General features: G+C 38.1%; 1 protein-coding gene across 1 annotated transcript in view; it reads right to left on the bottom strand.

Moving 5' to 3' along the window:
- LOC124165770 (cyclic AMP-dependent transcription factor ATF-6 alpha) overlaps nucleotides 1-22,726 on the bottom strand; it is a 28,317-nt gene extending 5,591 nt beyond the window's left edge. The window contains exons 1-10 of the mRNA XM_046543263.1: nucleotides 22,491-22,726; nucleotides 22,069-22,127; nucleotides 21,634-21,817; nucleotides 14,524-14,648; nucleotides 13,214-13,466; nucleotides 8,825-9,051; nucleotides 7,885-8,028; nucleotides 5,864-6,087; nucleotides 5,066-5,362; nucleotides 1,670-1,918 (exon numbers count right to left, since the gene is read on the bottom strand). Coding sequence (XP_046399219.1) covers nucleotides 1,670-1,918; nucleotides 5,066-5,362; nucleotides 5,864-6,087; nucleotides 7,885-8,028; nucleotides 8,825-9,051; nucleotides 13,214-13,466; nucleotides 14,524-14,648; nucleotides 21,634-21,817; nucleotides 22,069-22,127; nucleotides 22,491-22,605 — 1,877 coding nt within the window. The 5' untranslated portion in view covers nucleotides 22,606-22,726. The remainder of the gene's footprint in view (nucleotides 1-1,669; nucleotides 1,919-5,065; nucleotides 5,363-5,863; nucleotides 6,088-7,884; nucleotides 8,029-8,824; nucleotides 9,052-13,213; nucleotides 13,467-14,523; nucleotides 14,649-21,633; nucleotides 21,818-22,068; nucleotides 22,128-22,490) is intronic.
- Nucleotides 22,727-23,555: the final 829 nt, after the last annotated feature.

Below are 23,555 nucleotides of genomic sequence, written 5' to 3'. Positions count from 1 at the left end.
CTGCCAGGTAAGAAAGGGAAACGCTTACAAATTGCTCCGTGAAGAAAAGAACCGGAAGGGACGACGAGCGTGAAGTACCTAGAGGAATAATCACTTGTTCTTGTGATTCGAAGAATGGGCTTATTTTGGTGGATCAGGCTTATTTCGGTGCTCGTTTATGCATTTGACAACGTTGTATGACTAGGCGAGGGTGTGAGGTGCGCTTGGGGGACAGCGATTGGCTGTAAACCGTGCTGGCGCAGGATTATCCGCCCATCTTATTGTGCCGTAATCAGACAACCCTCGCCAGCCGGATTGTACGCAAGTTATCGATGAGTACTGTTATCCTGTGGAATGCAACACTGCATTACACATATCCGCTAACTCACGATTGTGGCGAACTGATCTAGCGGGGCCTGCGATGCATTCGGAGCCGAAAAAATAGCTCCCCACGGTGACGAAGAACGGGCGAAACGCTGAACAGTTCCTAAATTCACCTTAAATGATACCTTATTCAGATTGTGATCACAGTGAGAGTTTCCCAGCGCCACACCGCGTAGTATCGGCCAAATTCGAAATTTGAAAATTTTGAATGATCGTATCTCTGAAAATTCGTAAATCGAATGTGCATAGGAAGAGGATTGACTGTACAACCAATTTACTAACGGTTATGAGTGGGTCACTATGACTTCACAGGAATGAAGCTTGTTATATAATGTAGCGTATAAACTGAATAAAGAACCATAATTGACGCTCTTTGGCACAGTACACGAGAAGAACTTAATCGTGGCGCGATTATTAAAACTTAAGTGTAGTGAATATCCACCTAAATGCCGTGACTTGTGTGTGGAACTTCGTAATAAAGTTCATATTGTAACCGCCGGGACCGGGAGTTAGGTTCGTAATTTCGTAAAAACGAAAATTTCGTTATAACGTTTCTTTTACTATAGCTTGGATAGGCCTTTTCGACGGGACCAACGATTTGCTTCGTAATAACGAGAACTTCGTAACAACGTTGTTCGTATTAACGAGAGTCTACTGTAATTGAATATTTTTGCCATTCACATTGTATATCTAATTCAAATGTATTTGTTTAGGATTTAAGTGACTCAAGTTGTTCTACACAGACGAGGTAAGACATAAAACAAATACAATAGTACAGAGAAAACAGTCAATGAAAAGAAAAAGTTGAATGAGATAGGGATCGACAAGTCATTTATTTTGCCATCAACCAAATGGTTAAGCTTTTAAGGTCCATAAGCAATTTACAAATAATTAAAAACTTATGGGTTAACCCACGTATTGTAGTTAAAAGCCAACGTTTTCTTTCCTCTGCTATAGACCTTTGGTGAGTTAAGAATCACTCTATAAGAAGTCAGGATGGAAACTGATGCAGACTTTAACTTCAAGGCTTTGTTTTTAACTATTGCCATCAACCAGGAACAGAATTTTGGCAATTCACAAATTTCCAAGAAATTGAAATGAATATTCTAGGGAAAAGCAAAATACTGAAGGTATAAAATTTGGATTTGATTTACTTTCTAACACAATTCCTTCGAAAACAGAAGGACTTCATCCAAAATATGAACCCACTTTTCCATTCAAAACATTTATTTCAACAAATTTTAAAGTAAAACAAATTTTGATGACAGAAGGATGTCTAACTTTGAGAATTGAAAAGAGAGCTTACTTTGATCCTTTTTTCTTCAATCTGTGGTTGACCAATGCTGCCACAGTAGGCAAAGGGGCAGGTGGTCCACGGACATCAGGTGACACTCGGGGTGGCTTCTTCTGAGACGGCAGTGGTGAAGGATACGTTGGGATTCCCCAAGAACGAGGTTTATTCTCCTTGAGATACGATGCACTCTTCTCAGATGCAGAGATGTTCGCTCCCATCCAAGCTTCAACACCAAACCATCCTCTTAACTCACTGTCCAACCTAAAATTGAAAAGAAATATACAGGGTGTAAAAAGAGGGATAAGTAAGATTCACTCGCTCTGGAGATTATCTAGTAGTTAAAGTCAATAGAAAAATCTTCCTTGAAATTTCCTACTTTATTTTTTGCAATGGCTCAACGATTCATCTTATCAAGGGGAATCCATTAATTAAATGGGGTGATTTTAGATGAAACACAGGGACTAAGAGGCCACGTGACAGGCTCAGATTTATTGAGCTACTACGAGCAGATATCTCTCAGAGCTACAGAAAGAAAATCTTCTTAAATTAAGATAGAAACAGCTGCAGAAATTCTGCACATTAATTAACTCAAACTGTTTCAATGTTTACACGTCATTAACTGTGACGGTGATTTGTAGGTTTGGGATAAGGTATTTAAGGTAATTAACGCACTATACTTTTGCTTTTCTACCCAGCTAAGAAAACCTTGTGTTTTTTTGTATCGGATCGCGCATTTATGGTCATTAGGAAGCCTTTGAGTACTCTTTGTGAGCTAGTGTCGGATATTTCAGCTACAGTTTTTTACTTCCTGAACATTTATTGCTATTTTTTCGTTGCCTCTAGGTATTGAAATACCTCCTAAAAACCAAGAAAAATCTTCCTTGATATTTTATACTTTATTTTTTGCAGTGGTTCAATGATTCATCCTATCACACCAATTTTATCATCACACAGCTATCCACGATGCATTGGCCATATTGGCAAATTACGTCAGTGCCTTATCAGTGATTTGAGTCTCAAATTGTCACAAAATTTATTTTGTAGTATGCGTAAGCCAACTTGTTTGTTAAAACTGATGACCTGGCTAGTTCCATTTTCAATTTTCAATCATATGCGTCATCAGCAAGAGTGCACTACATACTGTCATTGCCAAAGGCATACATTGTTTGCATAGCTTTAATTTTATTTTATTCAAAAAAATAACAGCAAATGATGGCAGATTAATATCGAAAAGAAACTTGTAAGCTCATCAGAGGGATTTACACCCATGTCTCGTATAGCGCAATTTCGATTAGCGCAATTTCGATATAGCGCAAATTCGTTCCTCGGGGAAACATTGCAACGCAGTGTAGCCTAATCAAAAATCTTAAACGCTCTCGTGATAAAACGTGAACTTGCGCTAAGTAAACACGAAATTTCTATCAATTTACGCATATTAATATTATTTCTTGCCTCAAATCTTCTTTTTAGTTTATATATTAATCGAAATTCATTGCTGTGCAATTGCCAAAAGTATTACTCGTCATTGGGTCCAGATAGCCGGCCTACCGAAGATTTATCTCGTCTCCTTAACAGAATGATAATAAATAATTTAGATCGTTAATTAAGCGTGGGGCTAGTGGAAATGAGTTTATTTTTCAGCAATACGGTTTGAGACGTATTTTTGCCGTCGTAGGTTACCAGGCGATTGACTTCCAGGTAGAGAGTCTACGCTTAAGCCTTCAAGGTCATCGGTATTCACGGGGGAGAAATGGAGCGGTGACCGAGTTGCGCATGAATAGCATCAACACATAAAAGGGTCCGCTATAGAGTCTTAAACACAATGGCTTCGTTCCCTCCCCGCAGTCATAGCCCTTCTGCGTCTCAGGAATACAGTTCAGCAGAAGAAGGTGATTTAGATAGAGCCATACGTCAGAGTAAAAACCAAGAGAATATGGCAAAAAATAGGAATGCGTGTAGAAAAATCAAGAATTTATCAAGAAAAACCATTAACCTAGAAGAGGACTTGAGAGAGGTCAATTGCTTTGAAAATGGAGAGCGTCAAAGCGATATTGCGTGGAAGTTTAAACTCACGATGCCTTATTCTGAATAAAGACGAAGCTAAAATATCAGTGACCTCAGCCGCACCAACTTCAACCAAGCGGTCTACACATACGGAAAGTTCATGGTGAATCAGTACAAAAAGACGAGAGTGGTAATCGCTCCGAGACATTAAGTGAAAGCTCCAGTTGGTTCCAGAATTTAAACGGCAAGCAGGTATTTTCAGTGCGGCGATATCAGGTGAATCTGCAAGTGTTGATAGCGCAGCCACCACAACATTTTCTGATGAACTCCAAGCTGTTATTGAAAGTGGCTTCTTTCCCCCTCAACTAGTTTTTAGTGTTGATGAGACGATATTCTTTTGGAAAAGAATGCATTCTCGTTCATTCATTTTCAGCGAAGGAAAACCTGGGTCAGGCTTCAAGGCATTTAAAGACTGTTTCACGTAGCTGCTAATGACTCGGAGGACTTCAAATTAAAATGATTTATCATTCATAAACTCCGCTAGCTATGAAATGGCATTTAAAGTAGCATTTTCCTGTCATTTCGTTGAGTGACAAAAGGGCCTGGGTGACACAATAGTTGTTTTTAGACTAGTTTGAAAAATCATCAACTGCCGGCAACGCATTACGATCCCCTGAGATAGCAGATGTTAGCCCACCCGCACGACAGGATGGAATTTCGAAAGCACGTAAGAATTTTTTTTAACGTGAATAAAAGTCTTTGAATGCGTGAATACTATCTTTAAAGATGTTTTAAACTATAAATATTTATAGAAATAATGTTTTCTAAGGCTTTTTATGGGAATATAGATGTTTTAGAGGAAATTCAATACCCAAGACCTATGCTACCAGGAACGCATCTCTATCTTCCCTATGTTAAAACGCTCTCGTATAACGCAAATTCGTATAGCGCAAAGACCCCAAGGAACGCATCCCTTGCGCTATACGAGACATGGGTGTATAGTAACTTTAAAGAAATTCAGAATAAACACATATTAAAATAATACACCACTTTTAGGGTACAATAACACAGCTTTTGCAAAAATATATTTTTTCTTTCTCTTTTGCAAGTCTCTAAACATTAGTATTGTACATCGAGTATTAATGGCCTAGTGTGCACAAATTGCAAGAACTGGGAACATGCGTATGATATGAATTTTCATTTAATATCAATAAAAGTCTAGAGAACCTCATTCAACAAAGCATCATGTGCATCCCCTAATAAACAAGCTTTCAAATAAATAAGTTTGACCCAATACTTTTCGTACTACAAAGTCTTGAGTTATTTCATTAATTAAAATTTGGTACAGTAGTTCAAATATGATAAAAGCAAGAAACACATTTTTTTTCAATTCTATTCACATACCTAATCGATTCAGTCACATTGATAGGCAGTGGACATGTGAGTTGTGGAATAGATGAGTTCCCATTGTTGAACTCGGGCCCTGAAACATCTTCATCCTCTTCTTCCGAGTCAATTGGGGGAATGGAAGGATGACCTCTGCCCAGTGACCACAGCAATGTACGACCAGAAGAGTACGATGATGGTACAATGGCAGCTCCAGGAGCGGACCGAGATGAACCAACGTTGATAGGACTTAGAGGAACATTTCCACGACCACTCCTCAATGGGTTCACCATCTGATCACTATTTAATAGGCCTCTGTGAAAAACCATAACAATAAAAATAATGCACACCTAAGAACTGGTTTCTGAAAGCTTCAGCAGATAGAAGGAAAAGTAAGATGGACAGGAAATAGTTTAAAAAAGGGTGCTTAAATTTGATCATGATGCATGAGTCTTAATTACACTTTCTGTCATTCTAGCATTAGAAGGAAAAGCATGAATGAAGAACCATTCACCAAGAACATATTCTACAATCCAGAAATAAATTGAGACTTAATTTAATTGAGAGTAAGAATAAACAAACTCATGAGGGAAAAAACAACATTTAACAGATACAAATTGAAATAAGCAAAAATGAACTACACCAAGAGTGCAACTGTTGAATAAAACTTTCATTTTACGAGGCAAAAACAGGAAAACAACAATAAGAGTTTCCAATTGCAGTAAAAACTTACAGCAAGCACACTTAGTGATACGATAAGAAAGTAAGATTTGTTAACATGAGGAAATAATTAGGCTAAAAAAATTAATAACTTACCCAAAAGGACCTATGTTGAGGGATACTATGAATAGGACAGCAAAAAAAGCAGTAATTTTCTTGCCATTGGAGGACAAAATGTGGGTTGATGCAGTGAAGTTATTTGTTTTGGGATTTGGAGACAAAGGAGGACTTGAACTCAGCCATGAGTTCATGGACTCTGCAGGTACTGGACTAATACTGACTCCCAGCTCCACTAGATGGTCTCTCAAAGCCTGATTCTCCTAAAATAAAAGTAATTGATAATGTCAGTTTACAGTATTTCTGACATCTTTTACCAAAAATTCCTTAATATATCAAGCAGATTTAAAATAATTCCGAATATATGACGGCAGGCAGCGAGTAAATCTAAATATTTAGGAGTGATACTAACGAACAACTATAAAAAAATATGTAGAAATAAACGCCCAAATAGCAGCAGCTGAAAGTTGATATAATTGAAGCTTATTAAAACTATTTAAAAATAAACTCTTGTAAAAAACAACACTTAGGATATATAAAACAGTAGTCATGCCAATATTATTACTTGGCTCTGAAGCGTGGGCTTTTACGGAAGTAGCACAAAAGAAGCTCATAACTTTTGAATACAAAGTTTAAAGAAGAATATTCGGCCCGATGAAGGAAGGAGAAGGATGGAGAATTAAGAAGAACAAAGAGTTGAGAGACCTATACATAGGCCCCAAATATCGTGGGAACAATTAAAAGCAAGAGAATAATATGGCTGGGCCACCTCCATAGAAGAAGTGAGGATACAATGCTGAAACAAGTCCGGGAAGGCAAATCCGAAAGGCAAAAGACCAGTAGGAAGACCAAGAATGCGCTGGGGCGATGATGTAAAGAAGGACGTGAGGAAGATATGGCAGGCCACCGTAAAATGTGGAAGCACCTAGTTGGCAAGACCAAAGACCTTCTAGGTTTTGAATGGCCACAGGAGTAAGACAGTGAGTAAAGAAGCTAAAAGCCAGTATTACGGTCATGACGTAACTAATATAAGTGAAGGAGAGTAATTACTTCTCTGACAGCTCAAGTCTAATTCCTGCAAAAATTAATCAAAGGTAATGGAAGGAAATAAATCAAAGGAAAAATCTCTCAGCCTACAGAATGGTCACCCATTAGTGAAATATCCAAGTAAAAAAATTGGATACTGACTAATGGATTTATTTTAAAACCTATTTGGTCATTCATTCCTTAAACTGCCTCGGAGCTTTTGCTATTATTGCCATCACTACCAACTCAATTCCACAAAAACAATTATTAGAGCAGAGAAGGGATGATGTAAAAGGCTGAATTTCCAAGGGCCAACTAATTTTAAAGGGAATAAGAGATATAAACAGTGAGTACGATAAATATACCTAATTAATTGAAGGTGTTATCATGCAAATTAGAAGCCAAAAGGTAGAGCCTATCCGAGCAATGATGCAGAAATCATTCAAACTATATGAAAGTAGAGTAACAAACGAATAATGAATTGAATTGTTGAGGCCTTAACCTTATAGAATTCCATTTTAAGTAAGGATGAATAACCAACTTTGCTTTCCACAACTAAACCTTTTATCGTCGACTAGTTTCGATACTCTAAGTTCTGATACACTAGATTCGGTCCTGAAAATGACATGAAATCACGGGTCTTGAAAATGATACAGTGTATCGAAACTATGTAGTTGTATCTGTACCATTTTCAAGACTAGTGATTTCATGTCATTTTCAAGAATGCATCTAGTATATCTGAACCTTGTGTATCGAAACTAGTTGTCGATTTAAGGTTAAATTGCAGAAAGTAAAGTTGATTATTTTTCATAACTTAGGAATGAACACCTTGAACAGAAACTCATAAAGTTAATAGAATAGAATATTATTTAATATGATGTTACACTTAATAATTGAATACCATCTGTGCACCTAAAACAGTCATCACTTCTTACAATTGGCATGCTTTACACATTAATTAAAGAACGTTCTACAGCTTGTAGCAGTTGAGTGAAATAATTCCCCACGGCCCAACAGCCAAGAATCAAACTTACAGCTCTTAAATGATCATTCTCAATTTTTAGAGATGTCAGCTGCTCCTCAAGAGTTGAAACGTACTCTTTCTTCTTTTTCCGAGAAAGGCAAGCTGACTCTCGGTTCTTAATCATTCTCTGCTGCCTCTTCATCGCCTTTATTTGCTGCAAGAGGGAAATACAAATCACATTTTTAGCCAATAAAGAGATTTCTCATGAATTCAGCACTCTAAAAATATATGATTCCAGAGCACAATGAAACACAATGTTAAAAATATAGCATAAATATGCAGCACGTGTTAATTTTACTTCAAAAATGTGCTACCAACAGCCTCATGGTGTCAAAGTAATACGTCCACAGACAATTTTATCCCATTTTTCAATAGTATTATTCATAATCTCTATAGTCACAGGAGGAAAAAGGCAGAAGAATGAACAAGATAGAAGAGTTGGAGATTAGAAGACTCATCAAGAAACGTCCCCTTCTTAATGATACCTTTCCCCCCCTCCTAATAGCCTCCCTGAACCTCACGGAAAAACCAACAACCCATAATCCTTCCCCTCCCACCACTCCTACGGACACCTCCGTCATTACCTTAGTCACCAACAACCTTCCGTTACTCCCGACCAACAGTCTTCCACACCCCGCCCCTCTCCAACTTTTCCCAGCCACCCCTTCCACCTACTTTCTTCCTCCCCCACAGATACCACATGAAATACAAGGATGTTTGATTGCTTGTAACCTTTGTACCTGAGGATGACGCCACTGCGTCGAAACTAGTCGTACCGCGTAAATGAATTGCTGGATTAATACAAAGTTTGTTCGTTTTTATTCATTAGTATTATTCATGTTTGGGAATGGTAGTGAGCATCACACATTAAATTTCAATAAAAAATGAATAAGTACATTTATTTCAAAATGCATTCAAAAAGAAAAATTCCACAAAGACAAGTATTTTACCTCCAAATCTGCTCGACTAGTCCCAAGTTGGCAAGCTGCTATTGTGGGTGTAGCTGGGGTAACCACTGGTGGGGGCTTCTCTAGGACAGGAGGGGAACTGACATGTGTCACCAACGTAACAGGGGCTCTGTTTCCATTAGTCCTGCTCTTCTTTATTTGGCTTGTCAGCGCTTCAAACTCTTTGGCACTCAATAAAATAGCTTGAGGAGAAGCTTTGGATTCAGGACCTGAAAAATAAATTAATCAAGCCTTTATGCATATCCAAACTTAAGCACTGATTCAGAACCTAACAATAGTCATGCCTGTTAAGCAAAATGGAAGCACTATAAGGCATATTCAAATGTTCGTAAAGCAAAACCTTTGCAGCATGAATAAGTTACAGACAAATTCCTTTTACCTTGGAAATTGCAAAGTAAATTTTCCATCATAAATATGCACATAAAATATCAACAAGCATTCTAAATATATTATTTCATGATGAATATTTACCAAAATATGCTTTAATGTTGACTATACTTTCCATGACAATGATGAGTTACCAAATTAAAAAAAGTAACTCAAGAGTACTGTGTAAAGTCAAGAAAAAAACTAACGAAATGATAGATATGATGATAAGGCAGCTACATAAAACTGTCCGAATTCCCACATCAACTTTTTACAATTCTGAGGTACAATAGTTTCCAGAAAAATTTCTTGATTCTAGAAGAAAATGCACTAAAAGAAAATGAAAATCATGATTTCATTTATAATTTCACTACCTAATATTCATCACTCTTCTGTCTTCAAACAACCCCATACAAAGAGATAGATAATATAGAAAATTGAGGAGGTGCTCGCATTCAAGGTTGTAGCTTTAAAAGTTCTTTGATGCTCCTGAGTTGAATCATTGTAGAGTAATTCAACAATATTTGACTCGAGCTATTTTCTGTTCTTCTGTGAGGAGATGCAATGGGAAACAAAATTTTTTAACACCTAACTCTTCATGTAAGACCTTTTGAACTGAGGTCCCTGAGATGCCCAATGATGCCTGAATCTCATGGTATGTAACATAATGATATTCCATAATCATGTTACATACAGCATCCACATTTCCTTGATTGATGGCAGTTTTTGGTCACCCTTGACAAGGTTCATCACTGAGGCTAGAGTATCCTCGCTGAAACTCTGCATACTAGTGATAAACGGTGAATTTTGGTTATTTCTTCAGTAGGAGATACTTCAATATGCACGCAACATCATATACATAATGAGCTTCATTCCTGTGGAATTATGGTGACCCACTCAGTAATGCACATAAATTGGACAAACTGTTATTCCTCTTCCCACGCACTTTGGATTTACAAATTTTCAGAGGTACAAACATTCGAAAAGTTCAAGCATGCCCGAAATGTCAAATTTGGCACCTTTGGAGTTTGCCAATGTGACACAACGTGGCGTTGAGGAACTCGCTCTTTGGGCATAATTTGAACTAAGTATCATTTAATACGATGTTAAGTTCTGTTCAGCGTTTTGCCCAGTATTTATTCCCTCGGTGATTTTGAGCATTACAGGCTAGATCAGTTCGTCATATTTGGAGTTAACACACGATTGTGATACAGTGTTGCATTCTGCAGGATAAACACTCTCCTCATTGCCTTGTACACCCATGTCTCGTATAGCGCAATTTCGATTAGCGCAATTTCGATATAGCGCAAATTCGTTCCTCGGGGAAACATTGCAACGCAGTGTAGCCTAATCAAAACTTTTAAACGCTCTCGTGATAAAACGTGAACTTGCACTAAGTACACACGTAATTTCTATCAACTTACGCATATTAATATTATTTCTTGCCTCAAATCTTCTTTTTAGTTTATATATTAATCGAAATTCATTGCTGTGCAATTGCCAAAAGTATTACTCGTCATTGGGTCCAGATAGCCGGCCTACCGAAGATTTATCTCGTCTCCTTAACAGAATGATAATAAATAATTTACATCGTTAATTAAGCGTGGGGCTAGTGGAAATGAGTTTTTTTTTTCAGCAATACGGTTGGAGACGTATTTTTGCCGTCGTAGGTTACCGGGCGATTGACTTCCAGGTAGAGGGTCTACGCTGAAGCCTTCAAGGTCATCGGTATTCATGGCGGAGAAATGGAGCGGTGGCCGAGTTGCGCATGAATAGCATCAACACATAAAAGGGTCCGCTATAGAGTCTCAAACACAATGGCTTCGTTCCCTCCCCGCAGTCATAGGACTTCTGCGTCTCAGGAATACAGTTCAGCAGAAGAAGGTGATTTAGATAGAGCCATACAGAGTAAAAACCAAGAGAATATGGCAAAAAATAGGAATGCATGTAGAAAAATCAAGAATTTATCAAGAAAAACCATTAACCTAGAAGAGGACTTGAGAGAGGTCAATTGCTTTGAAAATGGAGAGCGTCAAAGCGATATTGCGTGGAAGTTTAAACTCACGATGCCTTATTCTGAATAAAGACGAAGCTAAAATATCAGTGACCTCAGCCGCACCAACTTCAACCAAGCGGTCTACACATACGGAAAGTTCATGGTGAATCAGTACAAAAAGACGAGAGTGGTAATCGCTCTGAGACATTTAGTGCAAGCGGTTGGTTCCAGAATTTAAACGGCAAGCAGGTATTTTCAGTGCGGCGATATCAGGTGAATCTGCAAGTGTTGATAGCGCAGCCACCACAACATTTTCTGATGAACTCCAAGCTGTGATTGAAAGTGGCTCCTTTCCCCCTCAACTAGATTTAGTGTTGACGAGACGATATTCTTTTGGAAACGAATGCATTCTCGTTCATTCATTTTCAAGGAAGGAAAACCTGGGTCAGGTTTCAAGGCATTTAAAGACTGTTTCACGTAGCTGCTAATGACTCGGAGGACTTCAAATTAAAATGATTTATCATTCATAAACTCCGCTAGCTATGAAATGGCATTTAAAGTAGCATTTTCCTGTCATTTCGTTGAGTGACAAAAGGGCCTGGGTGACACAATAGTTGTTTTTAGACTAGTTTGAAAAATCATCAACTGCCGGCAACGCATTACGATCCCCTGAGATAGCAGATGTTAGCCCACCCGCACGACAGGATGGAATTTCGAAAGCACGTAAGAATTTTTTTAAATGTGAATAAAAGTCTTTGAATGCGTGAATACTATCTTTAAAGCTGTTTTAAACTATAAATATTTATAGAAATAATGTTTTCTAAGGCTTTTTACGGGAATATAGATGTTTTAGAGGAAATTCAATACCAAAGACCTATGCTACCAGGAACGCATCCCTATCTTCCCTATGTTAAAACGCTCTCGTATAACGCAAATTCGTATAGCGCAAAGACCCCAAGGAACGCATCCCTTGCGCTATACGAGACATGGGTGTATAGGGTTATAAACTTACGAGCAAGGTCTCAGAACGCATCTTCTTCGTACATCTAGGACTTGCGCGTAAATTAATCGCGTATTTTTACGATTGACTCTGAAGATTTTAAGTGTGGGAGATTGAAGAGACAAGAATTTTTGAAAAAGTATGTTTTTTTTCTTTCGACGATTCCTAAAAGAAACGTTCATATGAACTTCCGTGAACTTCGTAATAACGAGGGTCTACTGTAAAACCTTTCATTAACTTTTATAAGAATTAGACTGACCTGTCCGATTAAGTAATTACCCTCCTCCACTTCTATCAGTTACTTCTACAGTGACTACATAATATTGGCTTTTAGCAAATTTACTCAATGACTGCCATTCGCCTTGACCGGGATTCGAACCCGGATCCCTCGATTTCCGGCCGAGTGCTTTAGCCAGTTAAGCTACCGAGGCGTCATTCTCCCCTGTGGAAATTTGTGGACTATACCGGACAAGGTGGTATGGACTGCTCTAGTGTTCAAAGTTCGGACTTTGCTCTCCGGCTGTGGCGCCATGCGCACGATCTGGACTGCTAATCGCATCATATGCTCAGCAGTCCATACCACCTTGTCCGGTATAGTCCACAAATTTCCACAGGGGAGAATGACGCCTCGGTAGCTTAACTGGCTAAAGCACTCGGCCGGAAATCGAGGGATCCGGGTTCGAATCCCGGTCAAGGCGAATGATTTTTCCTCTGCGGATTTTTCGCACTATTTGTGCATTGCGGGTGACTCCGTAAAAAGTTATCACCGTGGCTAGTCCCGGTATACTTTCAATGACTGCCCTCAGTTTTTTGGGAATAATCTTAAATCTTGTTACATGTATTACGGAATCTTTGGTGAAAGATGTCAAAAATACTGTAAACCTTCATTTGGGGTGTAGTCAATTATTTTTTTTGTAGGATTATCAGGTTTTGAAAGCCGAGTTGGTGGAGCTGGAAGTCAGTATTAGTCCATTTGATGAGGCAATCACGCTGGGCTCTAATGACTAACCTTCAGTTTCCATTGGAGTAGCAGTCACTTGAACAGGAGAGCAGGAAGGTTTTGGTCTTATTACTTTGACACCCTTTGGCGCCCGAGGAACAATGGGTTGGGGGACAATAACAGGCTGCGCTGCTGAAATAATAGTTGTCGGTAAAAGGGTTCCAACGCTGGTCCCAACAATGGTGCACGATGGAATGCTTGCTGCCAATGGACTACTAGCTCCATCTGTAGGCGGTGACAACGGAGGAGACTCTAAAATAACCTGAAACAAAATCATAAAATTGAGCAACTTGGAGAGAGTAAAAACATGAAATACGAATTGCACAAAAATATTAAGAAAAAAAAAACCTTTGCTACATTTCTGAAGCAATCTTCACATAAGCTGATATGAAGAAGATGCAGGTAGTGAAAGAGACTTTAATTCCAAATCTGAGCTTTCATTTCTCTTTGCTTATATTTTAATATTTTGCATGAATCAGTTTTGCAGTATAATTTTATAATGGTTCTCACCCTTTAAGAAACTTAGGAATCATATTGTTTAAGTGAAGAACAACAATATGCATTTAGCTCTGGCTGCGGTTTATCTGGGTTGCAGATTATCCATGCATGATTTTCACTCTCACTCATATTTTTTCCGTGATCTTTTTAAAAAAATCATCAGAATTATGGAATTAATTCTAGGATACACCGGGCTTATTATTTGCGTTAGATTCCCCTTCGGAAAATGGAAGTGATCACGCGCCAGCTGCATTCACGGGAGCACCGTGTTCCTGTTTTCCAAGCCTAGCAGTGTGCGACCGCAGTCCTTGATCACGGATACACGTTGCGCAGCAGTTGAAACCCGGCAAGCTGTGCAAGACGCGACTACGTGGCATGGTGCCTGACAGAGTAGTTTCTGAAGTCGGGCAGTGGTTTTGAAGCATCCGTGTGCAAACCACTTTTCTGTATCCATGATCACACAGCCACAGATGTGTGGTTTTCGAAACCAGGCCTTACATGGAGCATTAACAATACGAGTACAACCATGTTATCGCCGCTAAAAAGATCATGAACTGGCAAAGAAAGCTCTCAATGAGTCCAGGAAGCACTCTTAAATAACAGAATAACTGCATAAATAATAATACACTGTTTGTTTTACGTAAATTATGAACATTACAAGACATTTAAGAGGAAGTTTGGATTACTCGTGATTTCTGATTATTCATGCCGTCTCTCCCCATCATTAGCCCAGATAATCAGGAGTTAACTGTTATTAAAAATGCCTCATCAAAAGGCTTTAATTGAGTTGTAGTAGAATGACCTATTTATAACACACGTACCTTAAAGTTGACTTTTGCTTCACTGCCATCAGCTGAGTTTCCCATATCAGAAAGCGATGAGAGCGATGAAATAGAGGAGGGAGGGGAGGGTGGTTCTGTCTTGATTTCATCTTTAATGACATATTCTGAAAAGAATAAGCAGACAAAAGAATTATCACTAGAGGCAGAGAAGAAACCAAATAAGTGACATCAGAATAAATAATACGGAAGCTTGTAAGGTGCATATTACTCATAGGTAACTCTGACAAGTACATGTAGAAGGATGAGTTAAAGACGAATTGATACTGCAAGGAAGAAGCAATTCTCTTTGCATGGTTCTGATTCCCCATAAGTGACAAAATAATAGATTGTGTAATGAGTTTGGTGTTACTAAAATTTACAGTACTTCATGTGCCTGTCAAGGCCTGGTCAAACAATATTTTACTGCGTACAAGTTAATATCAGTTTGCATGAAGGATTTTTGTGGACTGGAAAAGAACGAGAAGGAATGCATGAACCAAATTAGACTGCTGGGGAGCAGAGCTCCTCCATAGATAACTACAAGTTACTAAGCACAAGCAAGTTCAACTAACAGCAATCCATACATATAGGAGTTTAGCTAATTGGGACATCCAACTGAACCAGACTAACATTTGAGACGATAGGCACAAGGGGAATTTAAGGGTGTTAAATCCTTTGCTCCCAGTAATGGCAGATAATTTTTTTGAAAAATCTGATGAATAAGATGGTAATATAAATGGAATTTCATGGCTCAGAACACACTACAAATGCCATTTTAAGGGCCAATTTTATAATGTCCAGTGAGCGTTAACCAAGATATGATAAGCCTAAGTATGATATGTTTAAGAATAATACTTTTGTGGGTCTCCTACGGCAAGAATCATTAAACAAAAACTAAAAACTGCAAAGTCACTACATAAGACTACACATGAAAGTGGTGGCCTCATCACTGAGAATGGCAATGAAAACAAATTGAATGTATTCCATTAAAATTTTTAAAATGAGCAAAAGAATGAAAATATGAGGTCTACACTAGTTTTGTCCACATACAAATTAATATTCTCCAGTGAGTTCAAATTCTCTGTTTAACTTTATAATTTTAGGGTTGTGATGAAGTTGACGTAGACCAAAATCACTGCTGCACCTGCTGTGTCGCCTATTTCTTCCATTTTTTTGCCTGTTGTCTGCTCTGCTCTGTTGCTAGACAATATGTTTCTGCCTTTCTAAATGTTAAGATTTCAATTTTAACAGACCTTCACGGATAACGTTATCCCAAACACCATGCACTATTTTATCCCTCAAAATTTTCTCTTCAATGGTTTCTTCATCTGTTGAATCATTATAATTGCAAGATTTAACTAACTTCTTGCATGCTGCCATAAACTGGCCAAACGTCTCACCTTCGTTTTGCTTCCGATCCATAAACAAGTATCGTTCATAACACTCATTCGTATGAGGTTTCACATATTCACCAAGTTTTGGTCACAGTTTCATAAGATTTGTGTTCTTCACCGGTCATAGGGATCATTGACCGAACACCATGGACTTCCTCCCCCATAATATTTTGCAACAGTGAGTGCAACAGTGAGTTGCAACAGTGACTTTGTTACTAGATTCATCATTTCCGATGGCCATCAATCTTCGAATGCATCCAACCACGCAGAAAATTTAGTAGCAGTATTGGGACCCTTGAGGTCGAGATCTGGCGGAAGTTTCACTGATGATGCCAACTTGTTATGAATTACCATATCCATGATATCTTTGCCTTTACTAATATTTATTTACTCCTTCCAACTTGTCTAACTACTGGGGTACATTGAAATACATAAGTTATGTTTTGCATCTGCATTCATTTTGACTCTCAAGTTGACCTCCTTAGTTTAACTAGTCCTATAGGGAAGTGCACTAATTTTTTTTTATTGCTGAATTTGAAAGTTTAGCCTAAAAAAGAAACATTAGTATAGTCACTTTTATTTTCTGCATCTCGGGTATGCACTTTAAAACGTTTTGAAAGTCGGAAAATTTCATGTTGCGCTGAAACACAGTGCCTCCATCTTGATTGAGATGTGACGTCACAAGGCAGTAGTCACCAGTGGAGTATCGCTGAATTCCGTCGCCTTCTTTAGCGCGGCGAGAGTTTCCGGGAATCGGTGGAGTTTGCTTCCTAAAAATGTCGTCTAGTACCGAAAACATGAATTCAAAATAGAATTATAAATGATTTTTTGTTCCATATTTCATCTCGACGTCGAAACAAAAGCCTGGAGAAGATATTCATTCCCGTGCCTTAAGCACAAGCTATACGGAATAAATGGTTCAAGGCTGCTCCTGACTCTTACCTATCGATGATATTCTGTTTTGAAGATCATTTGAAGGTATTGTAAGATCAAATTGACATTTATATTATAATAATTTACTTAATAGGTACCTCAGTCACATCAGAAAGTGTGTTGAGTCAAAATATAGCATCTTCCGCGTAGACATACGTAATTTATAAACTGAAAGTAGTTTGGTTAAAGAATTATGGCCCGACTGTTTTTTTACACGACCGGGCAAAATGCGTACTTTGTCCACGATATGTGCATATATGATAACAAACGATTTTTGTTAAAGCTAATCTTTATTTGTTGAAATTAGTACATTTATAGGTGACACAGATGTAAAGGTACACGGCAGGTCGCGCGGCGTAATTTGTACTCCACTGGTGACGGGTTCATCTTGCTGATCCAAAAAATTAGCTACAATACCTCGAACTTTGAAAACTCGCAATATAGGCAGTCAAAGTACATTGTAAGAATACACGAGACCATTATAGCCCAGAATGTACGTACAATGTCGAAATCCTTGGTTTTCAAAGATTGACGTGTTTTATACGCCAGCGCGCCCGGTCTAGATCTCAGGGAAAAATTTCTGCTGTGTAAGTCATTTGGAACTGTCACCTATCTGCTTTGTACCACTGATTTGTATGTGCTTTTGAACTACTGTGGAATTGAAACACGGTACACAGCAGTTCATGACGTCATAGCATCCTACCATGTCATCAACTCATTTGTAACATATTTTGAACTGCCTTGGATTTCCATTGGAAACTGCTATGGGACTCATTTGTATTTAAATTTGGAACTAGTTTGTACCACTCGTTCATCCGTTTTGAAACTGATTTTTACCACTTGGACACCCATTTGGAACTCATTTGTACACCATGCCACCTGCTTTGTAGCAGTTCAAGATGGCGTACTCAATTTTCTTGAAGTTTATTTTAGTCTGATTCGTATATTTAGGCAAGATGAATATTACGAATTGAAGTGCGGCAGTGCCGCCATTTCGCAATAGCTCCATTGCTTTGCAAAGCATTAGTCATAAACGAAAGACCTTCAAGCTCGTCAAGCTTAACACAAGTGTCATGTTTTAATATTGCGGAGTGAGGGGTAAGTCACTTTGGTGGTCAAGAAAGTCCTTATCGAGAGCTTAATTCCGATCTTACGTGGTTGATGTGGATCATTCAGTGACCATTTTTGAGTGAAATGCCTTCGTTTCTGGAATTTTTTTCTTGAAAACCGTCATGTTAAATATCTGAAAATGCAATGGGAAATGCGAAAAAAGGCCTTTCCGGGTAATCGAACTTGTCAACCTCGACATTGAAATATATTTTCGAAGGAGGGATTCATGGCGAAAAAATTCAGCCCTAAAATACGAATCCAAATATGGACATAAACCATTTCCTAGGGATCGCGAAGACAATACATCAGTATGTTTTATCGTAGAGTAAGTATATTATGTACTTACTCTATGGTTTTATGTATATTAATCTATGCAAAATACTACTTTTCCGGTAATATCAAAGAACGAAAGCAATGAAAGAAAAGGTTGCAAAAATGCCGTAAAATTCGCAATATTTATAATTGCGAAGTATACTTTGAAAGTATAGACATTGAATTTTTACGATAATAATATACTTGGAAACGCAAAAAAACGCAAGCGCTATGAATTTGTTATTGAATACCTTTATTATACGCAACCAAAATTCTTGGTACGTAGTGAAGATAATCTTGTCGCATTTCAAATCGGACCCAAAAATACGATTTAAGCCACAAGGAAAATAAAATAATTTTTAAACTAATTCGAGTGATTATTTGGGAGTTCCGTTTCTATTAACTGACTTGCAATTATTTCTTATACCTCTTATGCATTTTATTGCATATATTTAAGAATTTTCGTTTTCTCGACCAAACGTATCAGACTGAACCTGGCCATGGTATGTTAATGGCGCGTAGAAGACAGTTCCAAAACAAATGATGACGTATATAAATCGCATGTATTTGTTCACAAAGAATTACAAACGCATGGAAAGCCGTTATACATGAATCTTCTCAGTACACAACAGTTACAATACGAATGATGACGCCCGGAAATCCTGTCATCTCGTTCAAAGGGTGTTCCAAATGAATTTTCTCCGTACACAGCAGTTACAATACGAATGATGACGTCTGGAAATCCTGCCGAATCGTTCAAAAGTAGTTCCAAATGAGTAGAAAGCAGTTCCAAACGAACACACTCTGTACAAAGGAGTTCCAAAGGGGATCACAAATGAGTTACAAACGTCTTCATATTTCTAATTTTTGGTACAAATGAGTGAAAATGAGTTTCACAGCAGTTCCAATGCAGATTTTGGTGTTCCAAAGCAGTTTCAAAAGGGTTCCAAAGCAGATGCAAAGCAAAAATTTTTCCCTGAGCTCGAGTTATCAACTTTTATTTCATCCTATTTGTTAGTTGAAATTATATTTCAGAATGGTTCTTTTAGCACTGCTACTGAGGTAAACTGGTAGGTACTGAGTACAAGGTACTGAGGTATGTACTGAGTAAGCAAACTCCCTTTGGAATAATGTGAATTACAAGTGTTCGAGATATATGGCATTTTATATTCGCTTTGTGTTCTTATTAATTATGCCTGTACGCATATTGTTGCTTGCCGCGAGCCTTTAATGGTATGTGCTCTTGCAAGAGTGGTTTTCATTTTTAATGTGGAAGTTGGTCAGTACTATAAGCAAAGAAAAAATTAACATTTTAGCGCACACCAACCCTTGTAGTCATCGTATCTCTGCGTTTGTAATGACACTGCTAAAATACCTAAACGCCATAACGATGATAAAAAAATTGTCTCATGTCAATGATTGCTGCAATTATAATTAATGATAAACTTGATGCCGTATGATCACAATGAAGACAACAAAAAATAATGCTATGACGCAGTCTTGAACCATGGACCTTCGGGTGAGATCTATCCTTTTGTATCGTGCATGCTACCACTACCCCAACCAACCCATTGGGAAATCGTGGATATTTTGGATTTATATATATATCTTGTAAGAAGTAACACATGAAAATTAATTAATTACAGCCTAACTAACGCCCTAATTGAAAAAGATGCAGCAAGGTACGCGGTCTCCCGTTGTTAGCCTTAACGTCTCGCATTTCTATGGAGCGTTGAACCTGTCCTCCTTATTCAGTAACCATAAATACATCTAAGTTTGGTATACCATTTATAAATCGTTGGAATTTTCCTTCTCCCAACCAAGATAATATTTTCTTGAACCCATCCTGGACAGCGAACCATTGCAACAACCAGCCAGCTCGGAAATAAGGCTAACATCCCATGATTCTAGTTGCGAAGGGCGAACATTCCGGCCGGCGTGAATACATACGCAACGAATAAGTCTTGCAGCAAACGTCTGAAATAGGTTTATTAGTTTGACTCGGTTCTTACAAAAAAAGTTTTGGCATGATAAACGGCATTGTGTCAAAATATACCCAGCGAAAAATAAATGCCATGATGCATTTATTAAAGATTCAATGTGCTATTCGTACTACTCTTTCCAAACTTGAAGTTGACACGTAAATGAATATTAATATATTACGCAATGATGAAGTCGTTTACTCAAAAGAGAAGCAGCCACATATATATTCTGAAGATATTTTATGACAGCAAAAAACGGATACCCTCAAATTCTGAAATTTTTCTATGCAATAATAGTGGTAGAACTAAACGGTGTAGAAGCTGCCTTCTGCTACTGCCTTGTGACGTCACGGCCAATATTCAACATGGACACCCGTTTTCGCGGCCTTTGAATTTTTCCATATTTCAGACGGTCATCTCGAATAAAGTATTCATTATTAGGATTTAAACTGTGGTTTTACGACATTATGTTATTCTGAACTCTAATTTAAAAAATGTGTTTGGTGCATTTGAAACACTAGTGCACTTCCCTATTCTGTTTCAATTATTTATCACTGCTTTAAGGAAACAGAATTCCATTTCCTACCAATAACAGAGGTTTACCCATAGCCATTTATGGTACTCAAAATAAAACTTGCTGAGATGGATTCTGATGGTACATATTTAACTCAGATGCACAAGAGCATACTTAGGATACAGGGGTGGATCCAGGATTTCTTTCTGGGAGGGGCACAAGCAAGGCCATATCCAACATTTTGTTCAGGGGGGGGCACAAGGATATCTCGTAATACAAAATGAACGTAATAATAATGGGACCGAATTATAAACCTTGCATATTTTTGAGGGTCTGGGGGGGGCACGTGCCCCCCCCCCCTGGATCCGCCTATGTTAAGATAGATATAAATAGTATTACAGGAATTGATTTCACCTGTAACATTGCATACCACACAACAGTCAAGATATAAAAAAGAGAAAGGCAAATGAAATGTCATACAAGATAAATTTAAAGAATCCTATGAAGTACTTCCTAAATAAAGTGCCATCAATGAGAGGAAATAACGTAATGACACACCCACTTCTGAGGGACAAAGTGGTAGTTTTAATTTGTGGCAGAGATATCATCTTTAAATTTTCCCATTGTCAGACACAGACTTTGGCAATAAAAAATTAAATCTATTCATCATAAGCAGGACTGTCAACAGAAAGAAACCATGGCGTAGATGGCACCAAAGAGAAAAACTTAATAGGGAATACTTCATTATCAATGGGGGATGGACACCCCCGATGCTGGTAGAGGCTAGCTTTGAGGAAAATGCACCGTGATCATTAGTTTAAGCGACAGACCCTGTCCAAAACGAAGAAGTAAAATAGAGAATTACCAATTCCAGGTTGAATGGTTTCCAAACTGGGGTATACCGGAGGATCCCATTTACTTAAGTCTATATCATCTAACACTCCTGTCCCAATATTATGATTAGCAGAGGCCAAGGACTGCCCACTGCTGTTATCATTGCCTTCGAGAAGGTCTCTATCACAAGTTCCATCGTCCAGGAGTAATGGAATCTGTAAAGGCAAATGATGTAAATTTGAGGTTATTTCACATATATTATTGAGGTAAAGTAAAATCAAGCGATGAAAAATCATCGGAAAATTCATTATTTCCATAATTGAAGCACATTATTTCTGTTCCAAAAACCTCAAATTGACCGAGCAGACTCATGGTCATTCATTGATTTCCAGTCACGTAAACAGTCGCCGGCATACATTAACATTTTAAAACACAAAAGTGCTGCAACGAATATAACATGTAATACCTCCAAGTCATTTGAGAGCTGCTGAAGGAAATCGTCTTGAGAAAATTCCGTATCCGCATCTGAAAACCAAAATATGAAAAATTATTCCGATGGAACCGGAAAATTTCAAATTCGGGGCAATAAACTCTGCGAGGTCAATGGTCAAGGTTGGCTAACCTACGACTTCACCCTAAAGTGAAATAAATGCCAACAACAATTAAATTTCCACACCACTACACAGGACGTCCATTTTCATAACAACAAGTTTAAGGAAAACAGAGAAAACAAATTACTACTTACATACATAAGAAATATGAGCTCAACGGTTAAATTGCTTTATGTAAACAGTAGCAGTTTCGAATGACTTCGAATATTTTACGTTCGGGGCTAAATGTTGGCTTCCCAATAAAAACTAAAAATAAGCCAGTGAAATAATTACTCACCCAAGGAAAAAGAAATATCGCCGGAAGGAGTAAGAGTTTGTGACCCGTACTCGCCGAAGTCAATCACATCCATGGGTAAACTGGAATCATCTTCAGTGTGCTCAGTGATGAGCATGATACCCTGAAGTTGCAGTCAATACCAGCAAATTATAATCCAGATATACTAAATGAATACCGATCAAGTAATGACACGTCAATTCCTAGGAAGCAATTCAGACGACATGACTTGTTTACACGATCTATCGAACACAATACATCGATGCATGCACATGCAGTTACAGTGTTGCCAACTGGACATGCTGTTTATGTTTTGTGGTTTTGTTTACCTTTTTTGGAAAACAAGAAAGGCCTAGATTTCTTATCTTTGTGCTCGCAAAATGTATGAAGTTGGTATAATAATTAGCCGTTGTTTGATTTACGTAATTACAATGCCAATGCCGTTGTGTGCCACGAGAATATAAGCGTGAGAGATTAGCTGAAAGACTCAAGTTTGCTGGTTGGTTCATTTCATAGCTAGGTTTAACTTAACTTTTAGCCTTGGGCAATGGAATGTATCACCAGGCATCACTTTCATTCTTTTTATTATCTGCAGTTGTGGCAGTTCCGGTACCGATTTCACCGTCGTGATGAGTCGTACTAGCATAAATATATTCCGTTATCGCTTGAGGAAATGTCGCCGTAGCATGTCTTCCGTGGTCGTAGAACCTGCGTTCTGTATTTACGGCGTATAAATGTGCATGTGCCGCATAGCAAAGGTCTCTCCCTTCGTATACCATCTTATGCTCGCCGGATTCACGCAGCTGGGCCGATGGATTGTATAGTTTGGGACTCAAACCAAATGCTCATTAACTCCCCATCTGAGGGGGTCGGAGGTTATCTGATTTTGTGATTATATGTAGCAGTTGAGAATATAATCTTTGATATGTAGGTTCCATTGTGACGGCGGCGACTTTCAATATCCGTGATAATGGTGATCTCCCTTTCTTTGGACCTGCTAAAATGCTGAGGAAACTTTATTCGATGAATCATCAACTTTCTTTTTATTCTTCTTAATATTCATGACTT

Source organism: Ischnura elegans, chromosome 9, assembly GCF_921293095.1.
Source record: "Ischnura elegans chromosome 9, ioIscEleg1.1, whole genome shotgun sequence".
In the NCBI taxonomy this organism is placed as follows: Eukaryota; Metazoa; Arthropoda; class Insecta; order Odonata; family Coenagrionidae; genus Ischnura; species Ischnura elegans.
The sequence above is the reverse complement of the archived record's forward strand: the minus strand, read 5'-3'. Positions and strand labels throughout refer to the sequence as shown.